This window comes from Camelus ferus, chromosome 1 (genome assembly GCF_009834535.1).
Source record: "Camelus ferus isolate YT-003-E chromosome 1, BCGSAC_Cfer_1.0, whole genome shotgun sequence".
Taxonomy (NCBI): Eukaryota; Metazoa; Chordata; class Mammalia; order Artiodactyla; family Camelidae; genus Camelus; species Camelus ferus.
Genome location: NC_045696.1, coordinates 120,345,581 through 120,362,354, shown reverse-complemented (window position 1 = coordinate 120,362,354; position 16,774 = coordinate 120,345,581). Strand labels below are relative to the sequence as shown.

Here is a 16,774-nt window from a genome sequence, read left to right as displayed (position 1 = left end):
CAAACTATACTGCAAAACTACAGTAATCAAAACAAAGTGGTACTAGCACAAAAACAGAAAAACAGCTCAATGGAACAGAAAGAGAGCCACAAAATAAACTTACACACATATGGTCAATGAATCTCTGATAAAGGAGAAAAAAATATACAATGGGGAAAAGACTGTCCCTTCAGCAAGTGGTGCTGGGAAAACTGGACAGATACATGTAAAAGAATGAAGTTAGAACATTTCCTCACACCGTATATAAAAATAAACTCAAAATGGATTAAAGACCTAAATGTAAGATCTGAAACCATAAAACTCCTAGAAGAGAACATAGGCACAACATTCTCTGACATAAATAATAGCAATATTTTTTTGGATCTGTCTCCTAAGGCAAAGGAAATAAAAGCAAAAATAAACAAATGAGACCTAATTAAACTTAAAAGCTTTTGCACAGCAAAGAAAACCACTGACAAAACAAAAAGATGATCTACCAAATGGGAGAAAACGTCTGCAAATGGTACAACCCTCAAGGGGGTCAATATCCAACCTAGATAAACAGCTCATACAACTCAACAACAAAAAAACAAAAACAAACAAACAAACAAAAACCCCGAAACAACTCAATTTCAAAAAATGAGCACAGAACTTGAATAGACCTTTTACAAAGAAGACAGCCAGATGGCCAACAGGCACATGAAAAGATGCTCAATATCACTAATCATCAGAGAAACGCAAATCAAAACTACAATTAGGTATCATCTCACACCAGTCAGAATGGCCATCATTCAAAAGTCTACAAACAATAAATGCTAGAGAGGGTGTGGAGAAAAGTGAACCCTTCTACACCATTGCTAGTAATGTAGTTTGGTGCAGCCACTATGGAAAACAGTATGGTGGTTTCCCAAAAACTAAAAATAGAGTTACCATATGATCCAGCAATCCAAGTCCTGGGTATATAACCAGAAAAGATGAAAACCCTTATTCAAAAATATACATGTACCCCAGTGTTCAAAGAAGCACTATTTACAATAGCCAAGACATAGAAGCAACCAAAATGTCCATCGACAGATGACTGGATAAAGAAGCTGTGGTATCTTTATACAATGGAATACTGTTCAGCCATGAAAAAGAATAAAACAATGCCATTTGCAGCAAAAAGGATGGACCTAGAGATTATCATACTAAGTGAAACAAGTCAGAGAAAGACAAATACTCTACGTCATTTACATGTGGAATCAAAAAAATGATACAAATGAACATATATAGCAAAACAGAAACAGACTCACAGATACAGAGAACAAACTAGTGGTTATGAGAGAGGAAGGGGGAGGGGCAGGTTAGAAGAATGGGATTAAGAGATACAAACTATGTATAAAATAGATAAGCAACAGGGATATATTGAATAGCACGGGGCATTACAGCCATTATACTGTAATAACTTTTAATGGAGTATAATCTGTAAAAATACCAAATCACTGTGTTGTACTCCTGAATCTAATATAATAGTGTAAATCAACTATACTTCAATAGTATAATTGCAGCATGCATCATATTTTACATATTTCACCAATATGTACCATATTTATAATTTTTTTTTTTTTTTAGTTTTTAGGAATTTTGTTTTGGCAAAGCAGAATCATCCACTACATTAAATTGGTGTTCTAAATTGGGGTCTTATTGCACTTGCTTGGATGTGATATACACATTTGTTTTCATTTGATAGTTGCCTAGCAACTAGGAGCACATAGGATTTGCAGCTAGATTGACATATGACCATGTTAAAATAACATGATGTTTAAACACCATTTTGCAAGAACGGATTTTCCTTTAAATAAGATTCCTGCCTAGTGCATGCTGGGAAACACTGCTTTCCTCGACATCAGGGCCATGCTGTCCTCCAGAAGGTGTGGGCTGCTGGGTGCTTCCACGTTAAACCACTAAGTATAAATGAAGCCTGATGTCAGAGGAAGACGTACTTGCAGGAATTCTGAGGAACATTTCATCTTGCCATTTTGCTCCTGGATAGGTGGGAGGGACCTATTTACCTATTCTATTCTAGAATAGAGGTGTCTATTCTGAGAAACTCTCTGCTTCCTTGCAATCTGGCAGGATAGGGTCACAATGGACCTCACTCTGGGCTTTCAGGGTCTGCAGTCAGGGGTCCAAGCTCAGTCAAGCACAGGGAGGAGTAGACAGCAGCCAAAGGGGCTATTCTCCTTCTGAGATTCAAGATCCATCAGATGCATTATTTACATTCTCATTCAGGATAAAAATTTAAAGCAAACTATTTACATGTGCAGTGACATTGTGGAGTCTTTCAGGCTGTGCTTTGGGAATGAAACAGTGAGTCACAGGGAACCCTGGACGTCACAGAGACAACACTGGGATACATGGTAGTAAATGGCTCAGCTGAGGTGTCAAAAGTTGCTTTAAAAAGTACGAAGTGTGGATTTTGACTGCCAGTTAAGACAGGCTTCAAAGAGGACACAGTTTCAATAAGGGCCATGAGGGGTGGGTAGGGCTTCACAGACGGAACAGGGCCCCAGGCAGGGTGGCCAGAGGCCCTGGAGGGTGAAACAATAGTTCACAGAAGGCAGACGGGAGTCCAGCGTGGCCGGAACTCAGGCTACGGTGGGGAGAGGCGCGAAGGGAGGTTGGGGCGGCTTAAGGCTGAATCCCAGGTTCTATTCTGGAGTAAGCTTCCATCAGGCATTTCTGAGGAAACCATGAATTTTACAGCAACACTGTAAGAGAGCTCATGAGGAGGTTTTAAAAACATCAATCTAGAAAGCCAGCTTGATGTGTAACTTCTGCTACAGAAAATGGAATACATCAAGAGCCTTTCCTTCAGGGAACTTATCAGCCTCCTCAGCCCCGTAACCTGCCATCAGCCCCGCTAAGCACCCCTCGGCCAATCAACAGTCACTTGTAAACAACAGCAGCGCCAACTCACAGAAGACTCATGTCTTCATTCTCCTCTCCTTCTGAGCTGAGGAGTCTGCAGGCGTCCTCAAGCATCGCTGGTGGGTACTGATTGAATCCTCCTGTTGAATGAGAAAAGTTACAGTTTCATATTTTTTTTAAATGTTTACTTCTTTTTTTAACTTTAAAATTTTAATTTATTTTTAAATTTATTTAAAAAATTTTTTTTGTAGGGGGAAGTAATTTGGTGTATATATATATATATATATTTTTTTTTTAATGGAGGCACTGGGGTTTGAACCTAGAAACTTGTGCATGCTAAGAATGCACTCTACCCTTGAGCTATACCCACTCTCCCTTAAAAAAAAATACTTTATTTAAAAAAAAACTTTGTTTTGTTGGGGGGGAGATAATTAGGTTTATTTGTTTGTTTGTTTATTTATTTTATCAAACGTGCTAGGGATTGAACCCAGGACCTCATGCATGCTAAGCATGCGCTCTATCACTGAGCTCTGCCTTCCCCTCGCCTAAAATTTTAAACTAGAAATTTTATTTGTTAGGGAAAGAGAATTCCAACAGGAACCTTCCTGCTACAACACATGTTCCTAAAATATTTCAGGACAATCTGGCCTGGATGAAAACAGAAAATAGTAGCAATTGGAAAGCGCGTTCAGAACCTGATGTTAGACTGTTTTGCAGCCAAAGAACTGCCAAGGTCATGGACACGGACCTCCTCAGCTTGTTTGCGTGAGTGTGACTTGTGATGCAGACACGCTTGATTTCCATATGCACAGCCTAACATAATTGAACAGAAATTTCATTCTGTCATGCTTTTTCACGCAGTCTTATGCTAATAGCGCACATGTCAGAAAGGTAATATTTTATGACATGATGTTATTTCTGTGCTTCTGCACCAAACAACACTGATTTCCTAGGAGGGAAATAATCAGAGGGTACTGACCTAAATAATGTGTCCCTTTACCCCTTCCTGTTGTTCCATAACCTGCAGAATATTGAGAAATATACGTATACATCCCCCTCACTCAGGAAAATAAACAGTTTTTAGTGAAAGGAGACCTTTGGCCATTGAATGATCAAAGACTCCATGAAAATATCTCAGAGAATACTTATGGTTTTACAATAATCACATTTCTCTGGTTCTAAGAGGAGCATTGTTTTTCTAATCCTCTGAAATAAGACTATGTCTTCGCATCAGTTGCAGTTGGCAGGTGCTGTCCGGGAGGCGGGAGCAGTGACACTGCTGTCATCACCTGCGCAGGTGGGAACGCCCAACAGTCATCACCAACACACATGACTCAGGTGGAAATCAAAAGTAAGCTGGCCCTAGGAGGGCTGGGTGTAGCTCAGCGGTAGAGCGCATGCTTAGCATGCATGAGGTCCTGGGTTCAATCCCCAGTGCCTCCATTTAAAAAAAGAGAGAGAAGAAACGTAAGCTAGCTCTCGATAGTTGCAAAGCTTACTTAAGAGCCCAGCAAGACCAGCGTTGGGTTACTTTATAGGGTCTTTTTAACTTGCCACACCATCATCAGTCTTGACAGCTTAAAGAACAACACTGCACTGAAAAAAGTGGGCATCGATGCCTCTGAGTCAAGAAGTAGCTCACAAGAGTCAAATTTTGAACAAGAAGAAGTCTTAGGAATGCCTTAATCAATCTGTTTCACGTATGCATGTGCAAGAGTGACATGGTCGTCTGTAAAAGAACTCTTTCCGTTACCATAAAATAAAAAGCTCTAAGAGGAAAGTTGATATCAACATTTACCCAGAAGCCCTTCTTTCTTCCTTTTTACATCATATAATGGCACATTATACAATGGAAGGCATTTAGGGTTAAAGAAATAACATGACTTCCCCAAGGGAACGACGACTGGATTCTTCAACCGCACATGAGTCAGAGGAGAAAGGAAAATGGTTCTCCTCCTCCAATGAGGAGTCAACTGTGAAGACGCTGTCACGCTGGTGATATTGGAGTTTCCCTGAATACGGGGGCAACGTGGGGCTTCTAGGGGGCTGGGACTGGTTCCAGTGGAACCTAAGTCCAAGCCCGCCAGAGTCCCAGAAAGAACGGACTCAGCCCCAATTCCGCAGGAACCCCGCAGAGCAGGCTTTCTCAGCTCAGCGCTGTTGACATTTGGGGCTGGACCTTTCTTTCCACTGGAGGGGACGAGGGTGTCCTGTTTAACAGCGTCCCTGGTCTCTAGATACCAGTACTCTCCTCTCCCTCAGTTGCGACAACCAAAAATGCCTCCAGACATCCCCAAAAGGCATCTTGTGGGGGGACCATCCCCCACTGAGAACCACTGCTCTAGGAAGAGGGTCTCAAGCCATTTGTGGTGAAGGACAAGGTGTCACACTGATCTGTTTGCTTTACATCTTGTTCAACGAGACCAAATCCGCTGTTCACACACTTGTAAGATGTGGCCATGTCAGATTGCTTTAAACATTTCTGGACGCTTATTCTCAATTTCTGTACTTCTCTCTGCACTGACCATTTCGTGCACTAGAGCCCATCCCAGGGGTGACACGTTCTGGTGCACTGGCCTAGAACCTTACTACTCAAAGTGTGCTCTGTGGACCAGAAGCAACGACATCGCTGGGGAGCCTCTTAGCAACGCTGCATCTCAGCCTCCACCCCCCACACACTGGGTCAGAACCTGCGATTGAACAGGGGTCTTGTGTGATGTGTTTGCTCAGACTCTTTGGGAACGGCACAGGATGGTGTCACCACCCTCACCCCAGTCTCCAGGGTCCGCCAAGTTTGGAAATAAACCAGGTGTAGGAGGGGGAACTTGTATTTAAATGCTCCTCCTGGAGACCACTTACGAGCTTCTTTATGCTGAGTGAGTGTGGCTCGGGAGACCTCCAGTCACCTGTAATTCCTGGTGCTGAGACTTTAGCAAAGAAACTGTCTACCATGAAAAAGGTCCCATTGCATTATAACCAAGTCGTAAACAGGGCAAAACCAGAACGTGTCCTATTCCTGTCCCTATCTCAACATCTCACCCATGTATTTGGGTTAGCGCTAGATACAAAGATAGGTTGGGTTGTCAATATTATCAAGAAACACTAAATTATTAAAACGAAGCAGAAAAACCAAATAGCGACTTACGTCGAACTGAGTACACAAATGGCTTTAAAAACTTCACGATGTAATCCAGATTCGGTTTATGAACTCTCCCAAGTTGTATCAGATGGTGATCCAGTGGGTGGCTGGCTAGCTCCTCCATGTCCGCCCTATGGGTTGACCCCAGGGAAACCACAAATATGACATATCCCTGACACTTGGCCCGCAGAGCCGTCTTCTTTAAGAATTCCTTTCTCTCACGATTTTCTCCAGCAGAGATCACAAGGATGATCCTGTGTTTTCTCAGGTTGGGTGTTCTTGCGAAGAGATTCTCCACAGTCCACAGCAGGGCCTGGCCAATGGTAGCTTCTCCATGTAGCTGCTGGAGGTTAGTCTGAATGTGTCTCTTCATTAGAACTTGACTGTCATACGTTGTAAACTCAAACTCGGTTTTTACCACATCCTTCTTTCTCCTATCCCAAGGAGAATAGGTCAACAAAGCAACTCTATCACCAGAGTCTGAGATGATAGGGTCTGAGGCAATGATGAAGTTGTCAAGCATCGAGCTCACCAAGGTTTTCACACCCTTAAACTCATCTCTTGCCATATTCTGAGAATTGTCTAAGAGGAAGGCTACATCCACGTATGAGTCTTCGGGCAAGAAAATCTCTCTGCTGCAAGCACTCGGAAAACATTTATCTGAAAACACATAGAGACTCATCACTGATTCAAGGTCAACACAAGACACTGTTGAGATCTTCAAGGAATAAGTGACTGATGATAGAGAATTAATAACCTGATCAGTACCTCTTCCGCCTCACATCACTTAAATTAATAAGGAATTTTCAACACCCCCACAATTTCTGTGGCCACTGACAGACAATCTGGGAATGTCTTTGTTGAAAGCAGACGTAGGTAGCATATGTACTTGAAGTCTACAAGTCATATCCAAACTCATTTCAAAAATATTTGTAATATTTTAGAGGCTTTTGGTACAAACAACCCAATTGTCCCCAAGAAAACCCACATCAATTGGCAACATCATCTAAACCAACTTTCACATTCTATGGAAACTTCAGACATTGCAGAGATTGGAACCCTGACCTGCGGTATTGGAGGACTGGAAAACTTAAAATAGGATCTACAATCCAAAATGGACATTTCTGATAAAGCCAGATTTAATGGCTCACCCAGAAGGCATTTGTTTCGGCACAATAAATCCTCCTCATTAGTCTTACCATAGCAAAGGGTACAGCGCCGCAGTCTCTCTAATGGTTCGTATTCCCCATCTGGAGGCACAGGGAGCACCTGGAAGGTCCCGGTGTCGTCAAACTGCATTGAAAAAGAAGTATGTGCTTATTTGACTGCTTTCTTTAATCACTATCAGGAGTCCATCATGCCCCACTTTGAGAGTTTGGAAAGCACGCAACTGACCACCATCACCTCGCATCACAGCCCCTCGCTCCACTCGGTGCATCTTCACCAGCACACACACGCTATGTCCCTGTGAGCCTAAACACAAGCCCGGAGAAGTATACACATCAGGTATTAGCGTCCCAATTTTATGATGAGAAAACTCCTGCAAGATAACCACAAGATTCACCCACAGGGTGAAGCAAGTATTAAAATCTCATTCCTGAGTAAGCGAGAAAGAGAAAGAAAAATACCATATGATATCACTCATATGTGGAATCTAAAAAAAGAAAAAAGAAGACACTGATGACCTCATCTACAAAACAGAAACAGACTCACAGACATAAAAAACAATCTTATGGTTACCAGGGAGAAAGAGGGTGGGAAGGGATAAATCGGGAGTTTGAGATTTGGAAATGCTAACTACTGTATATAAAATAGATAAACAAGGTCCTACTCTATAGCACAGGGAACTCTATTCACTATCTTGTAGTGATCTATAATGGAAAAGAACATGAAAATGAACGTATGTATTTATACGTATGATTGAAACATTAAGCTGCACACCAGAAATTGACACCACATTGTAAACTGAGTGCACTTCGATAAAAAAAAAGTAAGTTAATGGTATACCTGGGGGAAAAAAATTATCATTCTTATTTCCAAGCCTGCAATTCTGCACTGAGTTTTTTCACACTCCTGCAAGTGCGTCGGCTTCTGAAGCTAGGTCCTGCCGAAATGTTCCATTCCAAGTTTCCTTCGGCCTCTTTAAGCAGTGATTCCAGCGATTTCCACCCCAATCACACCGCCCACGAGAAGGCGTCATCCGTCAGGTGCCAAGTGGGCATTCCCAACCACAGATTCCAACAGACAGTCTACTCCCAAAGGCAGAGGCAGGAGACAGAAGACACCAGGTCTGTTCAAAACTCTTGCCAGCACACTGCCCGGTTTTGTCTGTTTCTTGATGCCATTTTTGCTTTGATCCTCACTGAAATGGGCAACACACGGCATCCATTCAGTGACTCAAGAACTATTTATTGGGTATTTAGTCTGTAGGAGACACTATGCAAAACAGACACTTTGATTACAGTGAAAGAAATCTATCGCTCCCACGTGCTGAGAGCATCCCTCAGTCCACAGAGAGGTTCATACTTCACTACTCCTTCTTCGGGAAAGTAGAGGTTAGAAAAGCCATACCCTCTGTCTTTCTGTAAAGTGCCGAGTGAGCATTTGGAAACATTTATCATCATTCCAGCCTTAGAGTTAGGAAGTACCTACTACATTCCTGCTCTCTACCTTTTATTTTTAAGGAAAAAAGCCATTTATTTTTAAATATGGTACTATACCTGCATAAACAAAATATTTAGTATAATCTTCACCAACTTTTTTTTAACTGAAGTACAGTCAGTTACAATGTGTCCATCTCTGGTGTACAGCACAGTGTCCCAGTCATGCATATGCATACATATATTCATTTTCATATTCTTTTTCATTAAAGGTTATTACAAGATATTGAACATAGTTCCCTGTGCTACACAGAAGAAACTTTTTAAATCTGTTTTTGTGTATATCTTCACTAACCTTCATTCCCTTTTATAAAATTTACATATAGCAAGACACCATGTAGTATTATTTTCTATCATATTCCCTTGAACTAAGTGAACTTGACCATAATGCACGTGTACTAGCTAATAACACTTAACATATTCTGAGGAATTATCTTTAATGTAAATAAACTTTCTCCATATACTGAGATCTTTATAAAATGATGACTAAACAGTATAATTTTTCATTTCTTTTTTTCATATTCCATAACACTCAAATTTGATACCACTCACAGAATTAACCACTGTTTTAGTTTTTCTGCTGTGTATGAAACTGAATGCTTTGGGTGCTATTTGGTATTCGACCTGGTTGGTCCCCCAAGTAAAGATTCAGTGCTGCCTTGGTAAATCAAGGAAGTTCATTCACAGGAGTAAACCACACACTTCGTTTGTTCATTCATTCATTCATTCATTCATTCAACAAACATTTACTGAATGCCTACAATGGTAAATAGGTACTGGGGATACAGGACTGAACAAAGCAGATAAAATCTCTATCTTACATTTGAGTCAGGGGACACACACCATAACATAATACATAAATAATCTATCCAGTATGAGGGGAGGTGATTATTTTTATAGAAAATACAGCGTCTTCCTTCTGTCCTTTCTGCCAGGATCGATTGTGACTCTCCCTGTGGCTCTTAGTTTCAAAAATTTGTGGATACGTTACAAGCAGGTTGGGTCTCTCCATGCTGTAGAGGGCTTATTTTTTTTTTCAATAGAAACACGTGTATTTGTACAAAAAGTGACCTTCATAACCTCTTGGAGGACCTAATGGCTTTACCCAGCTCTAGGAGCATGTATTTCATGGATAATAGGAATATATTTCAAAATAGCAGGAACAGGAGATGGGAGAAGATTTTCAGTTTTGTAGGGAGAAAGGTGGGGGCATAGATCCCACGAGAATCTGTGAATCCAAGAGGGACAGAGCCTCTTGGGGAAAAGGTTCATACACATCAAGGTTTCACACAACATCAGGGATTTGAAGACCCCCTAAACGTCACTCACCACGTTAAGACCAGCGGTTGCACGGTATCCCCTGAGTGGACCACAGGTCTGAGAGCCACCAGACCTGCAGAGGGCTGGGAGGGCATGGGTTCACTACCTTTTCTATCAGACAGACCTGAGTTCGAATCTCAATTTTGCCACCGAGCAGTGGTACCAAACTGGAGGAGTCACTCAAACTCTCCCGGCCTCGGTTTCCTGATTTTTAAATGGAGGTACCAAGTGCATTCAATTCTGAGGGCTGGGAGGCTATCTTGAGTGTGGATGTAAAGCTCTAGGGCCCGATCCTGGCGCACGGCGGGGAGGGAGCTGCTGGCATTGACTGACCACTTGTTTGTGTAGCTACTGGATTTCACGGACACGGGCAACAAAACAGCTGTGAAAACTGCAAAGGTGGATACGAGGCCCCATCGCTCCCCCGACTCTCCCAGTATTCCCATCCTGCCAGCACCAATGTCTTCTTTTCAAATGGAAGTGCTGAGGATTGAACCCAGGACCTCGTGCATGCTAAGCACTCACTCTACCACTGAGCTACACCCTCCGCCTAGTGCCAATATATTAAAATTAAAGTCAGTGCCAAGGAAAGTACTTACCCCAAAAGCCTCATCAAGGAAATTCCTCTCATTATAAGCAATGACTGCCGGGCTGATCTCCAGGGCGCTGAACTCCATGGTGGCCGTGATGATGGATGACCTACTGGTGGCTTGTCCGTTGCTAAAAAACACAGCAACCCTCTGCACACTGGCTCCCGCGGACGTCCGCTTGAAGACATTCCGGGCCACAAACCGCATTGCGTTCCCGATGTCTCGGACTTCTCTAGACTTTGAATATTTTATCTGGGAAAGAAGTTGAAGGAGGTGCTTCTTGTTACGGTAGTCAGACGGATGGATCAGATAGCTGGTGGCTGAGTCGTAGGAAAGCACAGCCACCCTTGCTCCCACGGGGCAGTTACTTTCCCGGATGTTGAGGTCACTGACGATGGAAGTGATGGTGTTCCTCGTTTCATTGAATCTCAGCTCTGTGATGTCAGAGGACTGGTCCAGGGCAAATACCAGATCCATTGGGTACACGGGACACTTTTCTACAGAAATGAGAAGCAGAAGTCTTAGGTTGTTTTAATGCATCAAAAGCCTTTCCCATCCATCTTTTACTCCAGTGAGGTGAGTTTATGCTGAGGTCTGGGAAAAGGCAAGTAATACCCAAAGGTCTAAGACCAGAGGTACCCACACGCAAAGGAAGAAAAGGACTCTGCTTCTTTAGCTGGAAGGTGTTACCTAAACACAGAGCAGTGTGTTTGGCTCTAAAATGCTCAGACTTCACCACCCTCCCCATTATCAGTCTGCTATTTAAAAGGACACCGGAGGGAGCATGTGGGCTGATGGAACTGTCCTGCACCTTGACTGTGATGACTGTGGTGGTGGTTACAGGAATCTATACATGTGTGAAAAACCCAACGAAAGAGTGGACTTTACTGTATGTACATTTTTAAAAGGAGACGATTGATCAGAAAATCGGAAAGTTTATTCTCTTCAAAGAGTTTCAGAGATGATCTACTACGAATGAGAGTCAGTTGAAAGAGATTCATCCACTCACACAGCAAATATTAAGTACCCACCCCGTGAGACGCAGGGGGACAGGTGCTGTGAGATACGTGCAAAGATAAACCGAAGGCAGGTCTGCCCTCAAGGGTCTTGTCCAGGGAGAATCATTATTTTGAAAGGCAGAGAGTGATTATTATTCTTAATGGAGATCAGAGGACAAAGAGGCTGTTTCCAGAGAGAGGGGATCCCAGAGGCTTCGTGAAAGCTAGCTTGGGGATGAAAGCAAGGGTGACAGGAGGAAGGGAGAGGCATGGACCACGGCAGGGTTGCAACAAGCCATGATAATGGCAGGACTGTCTGTAATTCCCAACGCAATCCTGCTAGTCTCATGATGACTGCGCTTGGGGAATTTCACTCTGTATCAAACATAACTTTTCAAAGACCTTGTTAAAGTCTGAACACAGGAAAAAGAAGTTCTCTGGGAAGTAAGCAACCCTCCCCACCGCCACCTACGTAGGCTGTTCTCGCCCCAATCCGGCTAACTCCCAGAGAGCATTAAACTCAACACATCCCCTTATCCTCAACCATTGTTCTCAGTAATAGATGGAAGAGGAGGCAGTGATTTCGAGATGTGTTTTAAATCAAGACATTTGACTGCAAAGGAATTTTTAAAATGTGAACAAACTCTTATAAAGTGAGAACAATGAAATAGTCCCGATTTCTTAGCCCTATACTAAAAATTATTAATGAAGTGATAAATAAGCATCTTTGTAACTGACCTATTGTCAGAGATTCTCCCAGAAGGCAGCATCAATTTTTATTTATTTTTAACCTCTCCCTTTCCTAGTGCCCCAGCAGGGTACTTGATAAATTTAATTCAGATCCATGAAGTTTTATTGAGTGCTTAGATGTGTGATGGATTCTGGGGGGGGGGGGGGGGACAGGGTGGAGGTGTTAAAGTGAATGGTGCCAAATTTTGGGATGAGCTCGAAGACCATGTGGGTCTCCATCAGCAGGTCTCCAAGAGACCGGAAGCTCTTGGACTTGGCCTGATCGGCTCCATCCAAGGGTCTAAGGCTGCACCTAACACTGACTGTGGTCCAGGTTCTGGGAAGAGCATCCTCCGTCCTCCAGGTCAGACTGACAAGTGTCGGGCACGTGGAGATGCAGGTGTGAAGGGAGGTCAGAGGGAGGAAAGGAAACATCACTCGTCCAAGAAGCGTGTCCCTGGGGTGAGCAGTGGATGGACAGCAGAAGTGGTCAGGCAGGAAGTCCTGACACCCAGCTGCCCAGCAAGGCAGCGAAGACCATGAGCTGTGAACGGTGGCAGGACCCAGAGAGAACAGTAGGGTGATGTGGCCAGTGGCGGGCAATCAGCATTTCATAGCCAGGTCAAAATGTGAATTAACCGTACATACAGTCATAACCCACAGATAGACAGGGGTGTCTGCAGAGAAGGGAGAAACCCCTGTTCCCATAGGGCATGAGGGCTGCTTCTCAGTCGGTTTTATCAGAATGCAAGAAGCAGGCATCATTCAGCAAGAAACGAAATACAGTAAGATTACTCACCTTTCCAACAAGCTATTAAAAAAAAGAAAGAGAAAGAGCCTGTTACATTTTTGGAACCCAGACTAAAAATACTCCAAATTCCCCCGCCACAATTTCAACAAAGCTGAATATTCTGTTTGACTCTATGGCAAAGGAGGCTAGTTCCTCATTATGGGGAGCCAAGGTTAAGGACGGAGGAAGACACAGGATTTTATTCATTTGTGAGCCTTTCTGACCTTTCCTCCCTGAGACGCCTGGCCAGCAGACGCTAGCAGAACTCTGGTTGAAATCTGAATCACTGATCACTTGTCCTAGGAGCAGACGAGATGAGCCTCTTATTAAACAGCAAGACAGCTAAAATGCAGTGTGCTTTGTCTCCCTCCTTCCAGCCTTCGGAGAGCCTTTCAGCAAGGCAGGGCTCAGACACAGGGTCTTATTTTCTTCCCCAGTGAACACCTCGGGAACCTCTATTTTTTTTTTCTGCAGAACCCTGAGGATGTCCAAATGCACTTTGTCTCTGCTAAAAAAAGAAACAGCCCCTGTGTGTGAGTGAGCTCCGTGTCCAGACAGGAGGGGAACCCCTAGGGCTTTCTCCCGAGCCAACCGGCATCTGGTTTCTCCCAGTGATTTACTCAGAGAGCTGGAGACGATTCAGGGAGGGGGAAAGTGGTAAATCTTTAGGAAAGCACAGGCCTGATGATTTCCATGTTCCTTTTACTCCATTCCTAGGAAGCCAATGAATCACTCTGATACACTCAGAAGATGTTCCTGGCACTGGCAACAAACTGGCCCCCGTCCAGCTGTTCCATGGCTCACCTCCCCCCTCACATCATGTTTCTGTTTGTCTTCACCCAGCAGCAGCTGACACGCTAGCTTCCTGCTGAGAGAGCTCCCAGAACCCACAGCCTTATCTCAGTATGGCTAGAGCTCCTGTGGGACTGGAGAACTCACGTGTTAGAGCAGGAATACGACCTCACAGGACCTCGGAGATGTCACCCCTCCAGTGAGGTGGCTGAATGAGCACTGAGACCTGTCGCCCCCACGCTAACATCAGAGCTGCACTCTGGAGTTCCACGCTCTCATCTGCACCCTGTTTGGTGACAGAGCCCAGCAGCTCTCCCCTGGGCCCCCTCATTTCCTGGCTAACCCCTTTCCTGCTGTGATGAAAAACCTCAAATTCCAGGTCCTCCAAAGCGGGTACCACCTCCCCAGCTCTCTCACCTCCTTGGATCATTTGATGTAGATCACACACTCCCTTCCACCAGGGGCTCTCCTTCTGTCCCTGCCTGTGGCCCCAGGCTGGTTTTCACCTCCTCCCTGTGCGGGAGGGTCTCTCACATGGGTCTGCCTCCCTGGGAGCATCTCTCCACTGGCTTCTTCCTGCTTCTTTCCCACACTTGGCAGGATTTCCTCATCTCTACTTTCCTGCCCCTCTGCCACTTTTTTTTTTGAAATTGAAGTATAGTCAGTTACAATGTGTCCATTTCTGGTGTACAGCATCATGCTTCAGGCATCCATATACATACAGATATTTGTTTTCAGATTCTTTTTCATTATAGGTTACTACAAGATATCGAATATAGTTCCCTGTGCTACACAGAAGAAACTTGCTGTTTATCTGTTTTACATATAGTAGTTAGTATCTGTTGATCCCAAACTCCTAGTTTATCCAAACCTATCCTCCTTTCCCCTTTGGTAATCATAAGTTTGTTTACTATGTCTGTGAGTCTGTTTCTGTTTTGTAGATGAGTTCATTAGTGCCTTCTTTTTTCTTTTGCTTTCTTTTAGATTGCATAAATGAGTGATATCATATGGTATTTTTCTTTCTCTTTCTGGCTTACTTCACTTAGAATGACATTCTCCAGGGACATCCATGTTGCTGCAAATGGCATTATTTTATTCTTTTTTAAGGCTGAGTAGTATTCCATTATATAAATATACCACATCTTCTTTATCCAGTCATCTGTTGATGGACATTCAGGTTGTTTCCATGTCTTGGCTGTTGTATATAGTGCTGCTATGAACATTGGGGTGCATGTACCTTTTTGAATTTGAGTTTCCTCTGGCGACCTCAGCCTCCTCTGAGTCTCTTCCCCTGATCCTCCCCTTTATGGGAGCCCCGTTTCATCGGCTGCCTGGAGATCATGTGCCTCTAGGGCCCGCACAGCATTCCTTGGCCTCTACAACGTTTCAACTCATCGTCTCTTCCTGCCCACGGATTCCCTTTCACAACTCCTCTGCCTCCCCACCCACGGCAATACCAAACTTCTCCCGCTCTGGCCCTGCAGAAGTTCTAAACTTGCTATTGTCCTGTTCTTTCCTGGCCGCACATCTGCAATGACTACATTTCTATCCAGTCTACTTCAGTGAGTCTCTGTGATTTTCCCACTTTACACGCATCTGATGGTGACTGCATAAGTGTTATCATCACCCGCAATGGAGACAAGAAGGATCACCTAAAATTCTACCACCTAAACACAACAGATTTTTACTTTTGTTCAATTTCTCTTCTAGCATTTCTTTCTATGTGTGTGTGTGTGTGTGTATAGGTAAATATATATATATTTATATATATATATAGGTATACACACACACACACACACACACACACACACACACACACACCTATATGTAAAAGTAAGGATTTAATTTACTTTTTAATGACTATTTTTCAGGGCAGGGGGGAGGGTATAGCTCAGTGGTAGAACACATGCTTAGCGTGCATGAGGTCCTGGGTTCAATCCCCAGTACCTCCATTTAAAAAAATAAATAAACCAACACACATTACTATGCATAGAATAGATGAATGGCAAGGACCTACTATCTAGCACAGGGAATTACATTCAATTTCTCGTAATAACATGTAATGGAAAAGAATCTGAAAAGAAAAAATATGTACGTATGTATATGTAGAACTGAATCACTTTGCTATGTACCTGAAACTAACACTGTAAATCAACTAGACTTCAATTAAAAATAAGTACATAAATAAAGGAATAAATAAATAAATAAACATAATTACCTACCCCCAAAAAATAAAAACAAAAAGAAAAAAATATGACAGCATTTTCATATTCAGATTGAGTCTTCGTAAAAACTCTATTTGCTTAATATTTTATCAGAAGACAATGCACCACAATCTAATTGTTCTTTAAGCGAAAAGAGTCTAAGTGCACAGTCATTTTTCTCTCATGAATACTATTTCAACACCATCGTTCCCTATCTATCATTTTTCCCTTTATTCCTTCGGGTAAATTTCCAGAAGTGGGATCCCTGGGGTTTTGCTAACTCACTTCCCCTTCTTCATAAGAAAAGATCCCTCCATTTGTCGATTCCTGCTTTATTCCTTTGCTGAAACTGTTCTCTCGCCGCTCCCATCACGTCCCCGTATCCGGATTCAGTGACCTCCATCCAAGGAGCCTTCATGAACTAAGTAGCCCACTAACCCCTCCTCCACGTTCCTGCCTGGAACACCGTGCCCCCCACCCCAGGCCTCTGCACGTAACTGTGGCACTAGTGTGAGCTGACTGCACACCTTTCCAGCTGGTCACTGATTGTCTCCCATGGGAGTGCTTTCTCTCCCTGTACGAGCCGTGCCTCCTGAGCTATGGCGTGTGGCTTTTCCTCCCGCCTTGGCTGCGAGCTGTTCCTCCAGCAGGCACTCACGGCGA

The 16,774-nt window shown here is 43.4% G+C and overlaps 1 protein-coding gene across 1 annotated transcript in view; it reads right to left on the bottom strand.

Moving 5' to 3' along the window:
• Positions 1–16,774, bottom strand: part of COL6A5 (collagen type VI alpha 5 chain) — a 117,076-nt gene that overhangs the window by 32,191 nt on the left and 68,111 nt on the right. Inside the window, 5 exon segments of the mRNA XM_014566446.2 lie at positions 2,939–3,029; positions 6,035–6,688; positions 7,228–7,321; positions 10,608–11,095; positions 13,125–13,136. Of these exon segments, the coding sequence (XP_014421932.2) occupies positions 2,939–3,029; positions 6,035–6,688; positions 7,228–7,321; positions 10,608–11,095; positions 13,125–13,136 (1,339 nt within the window).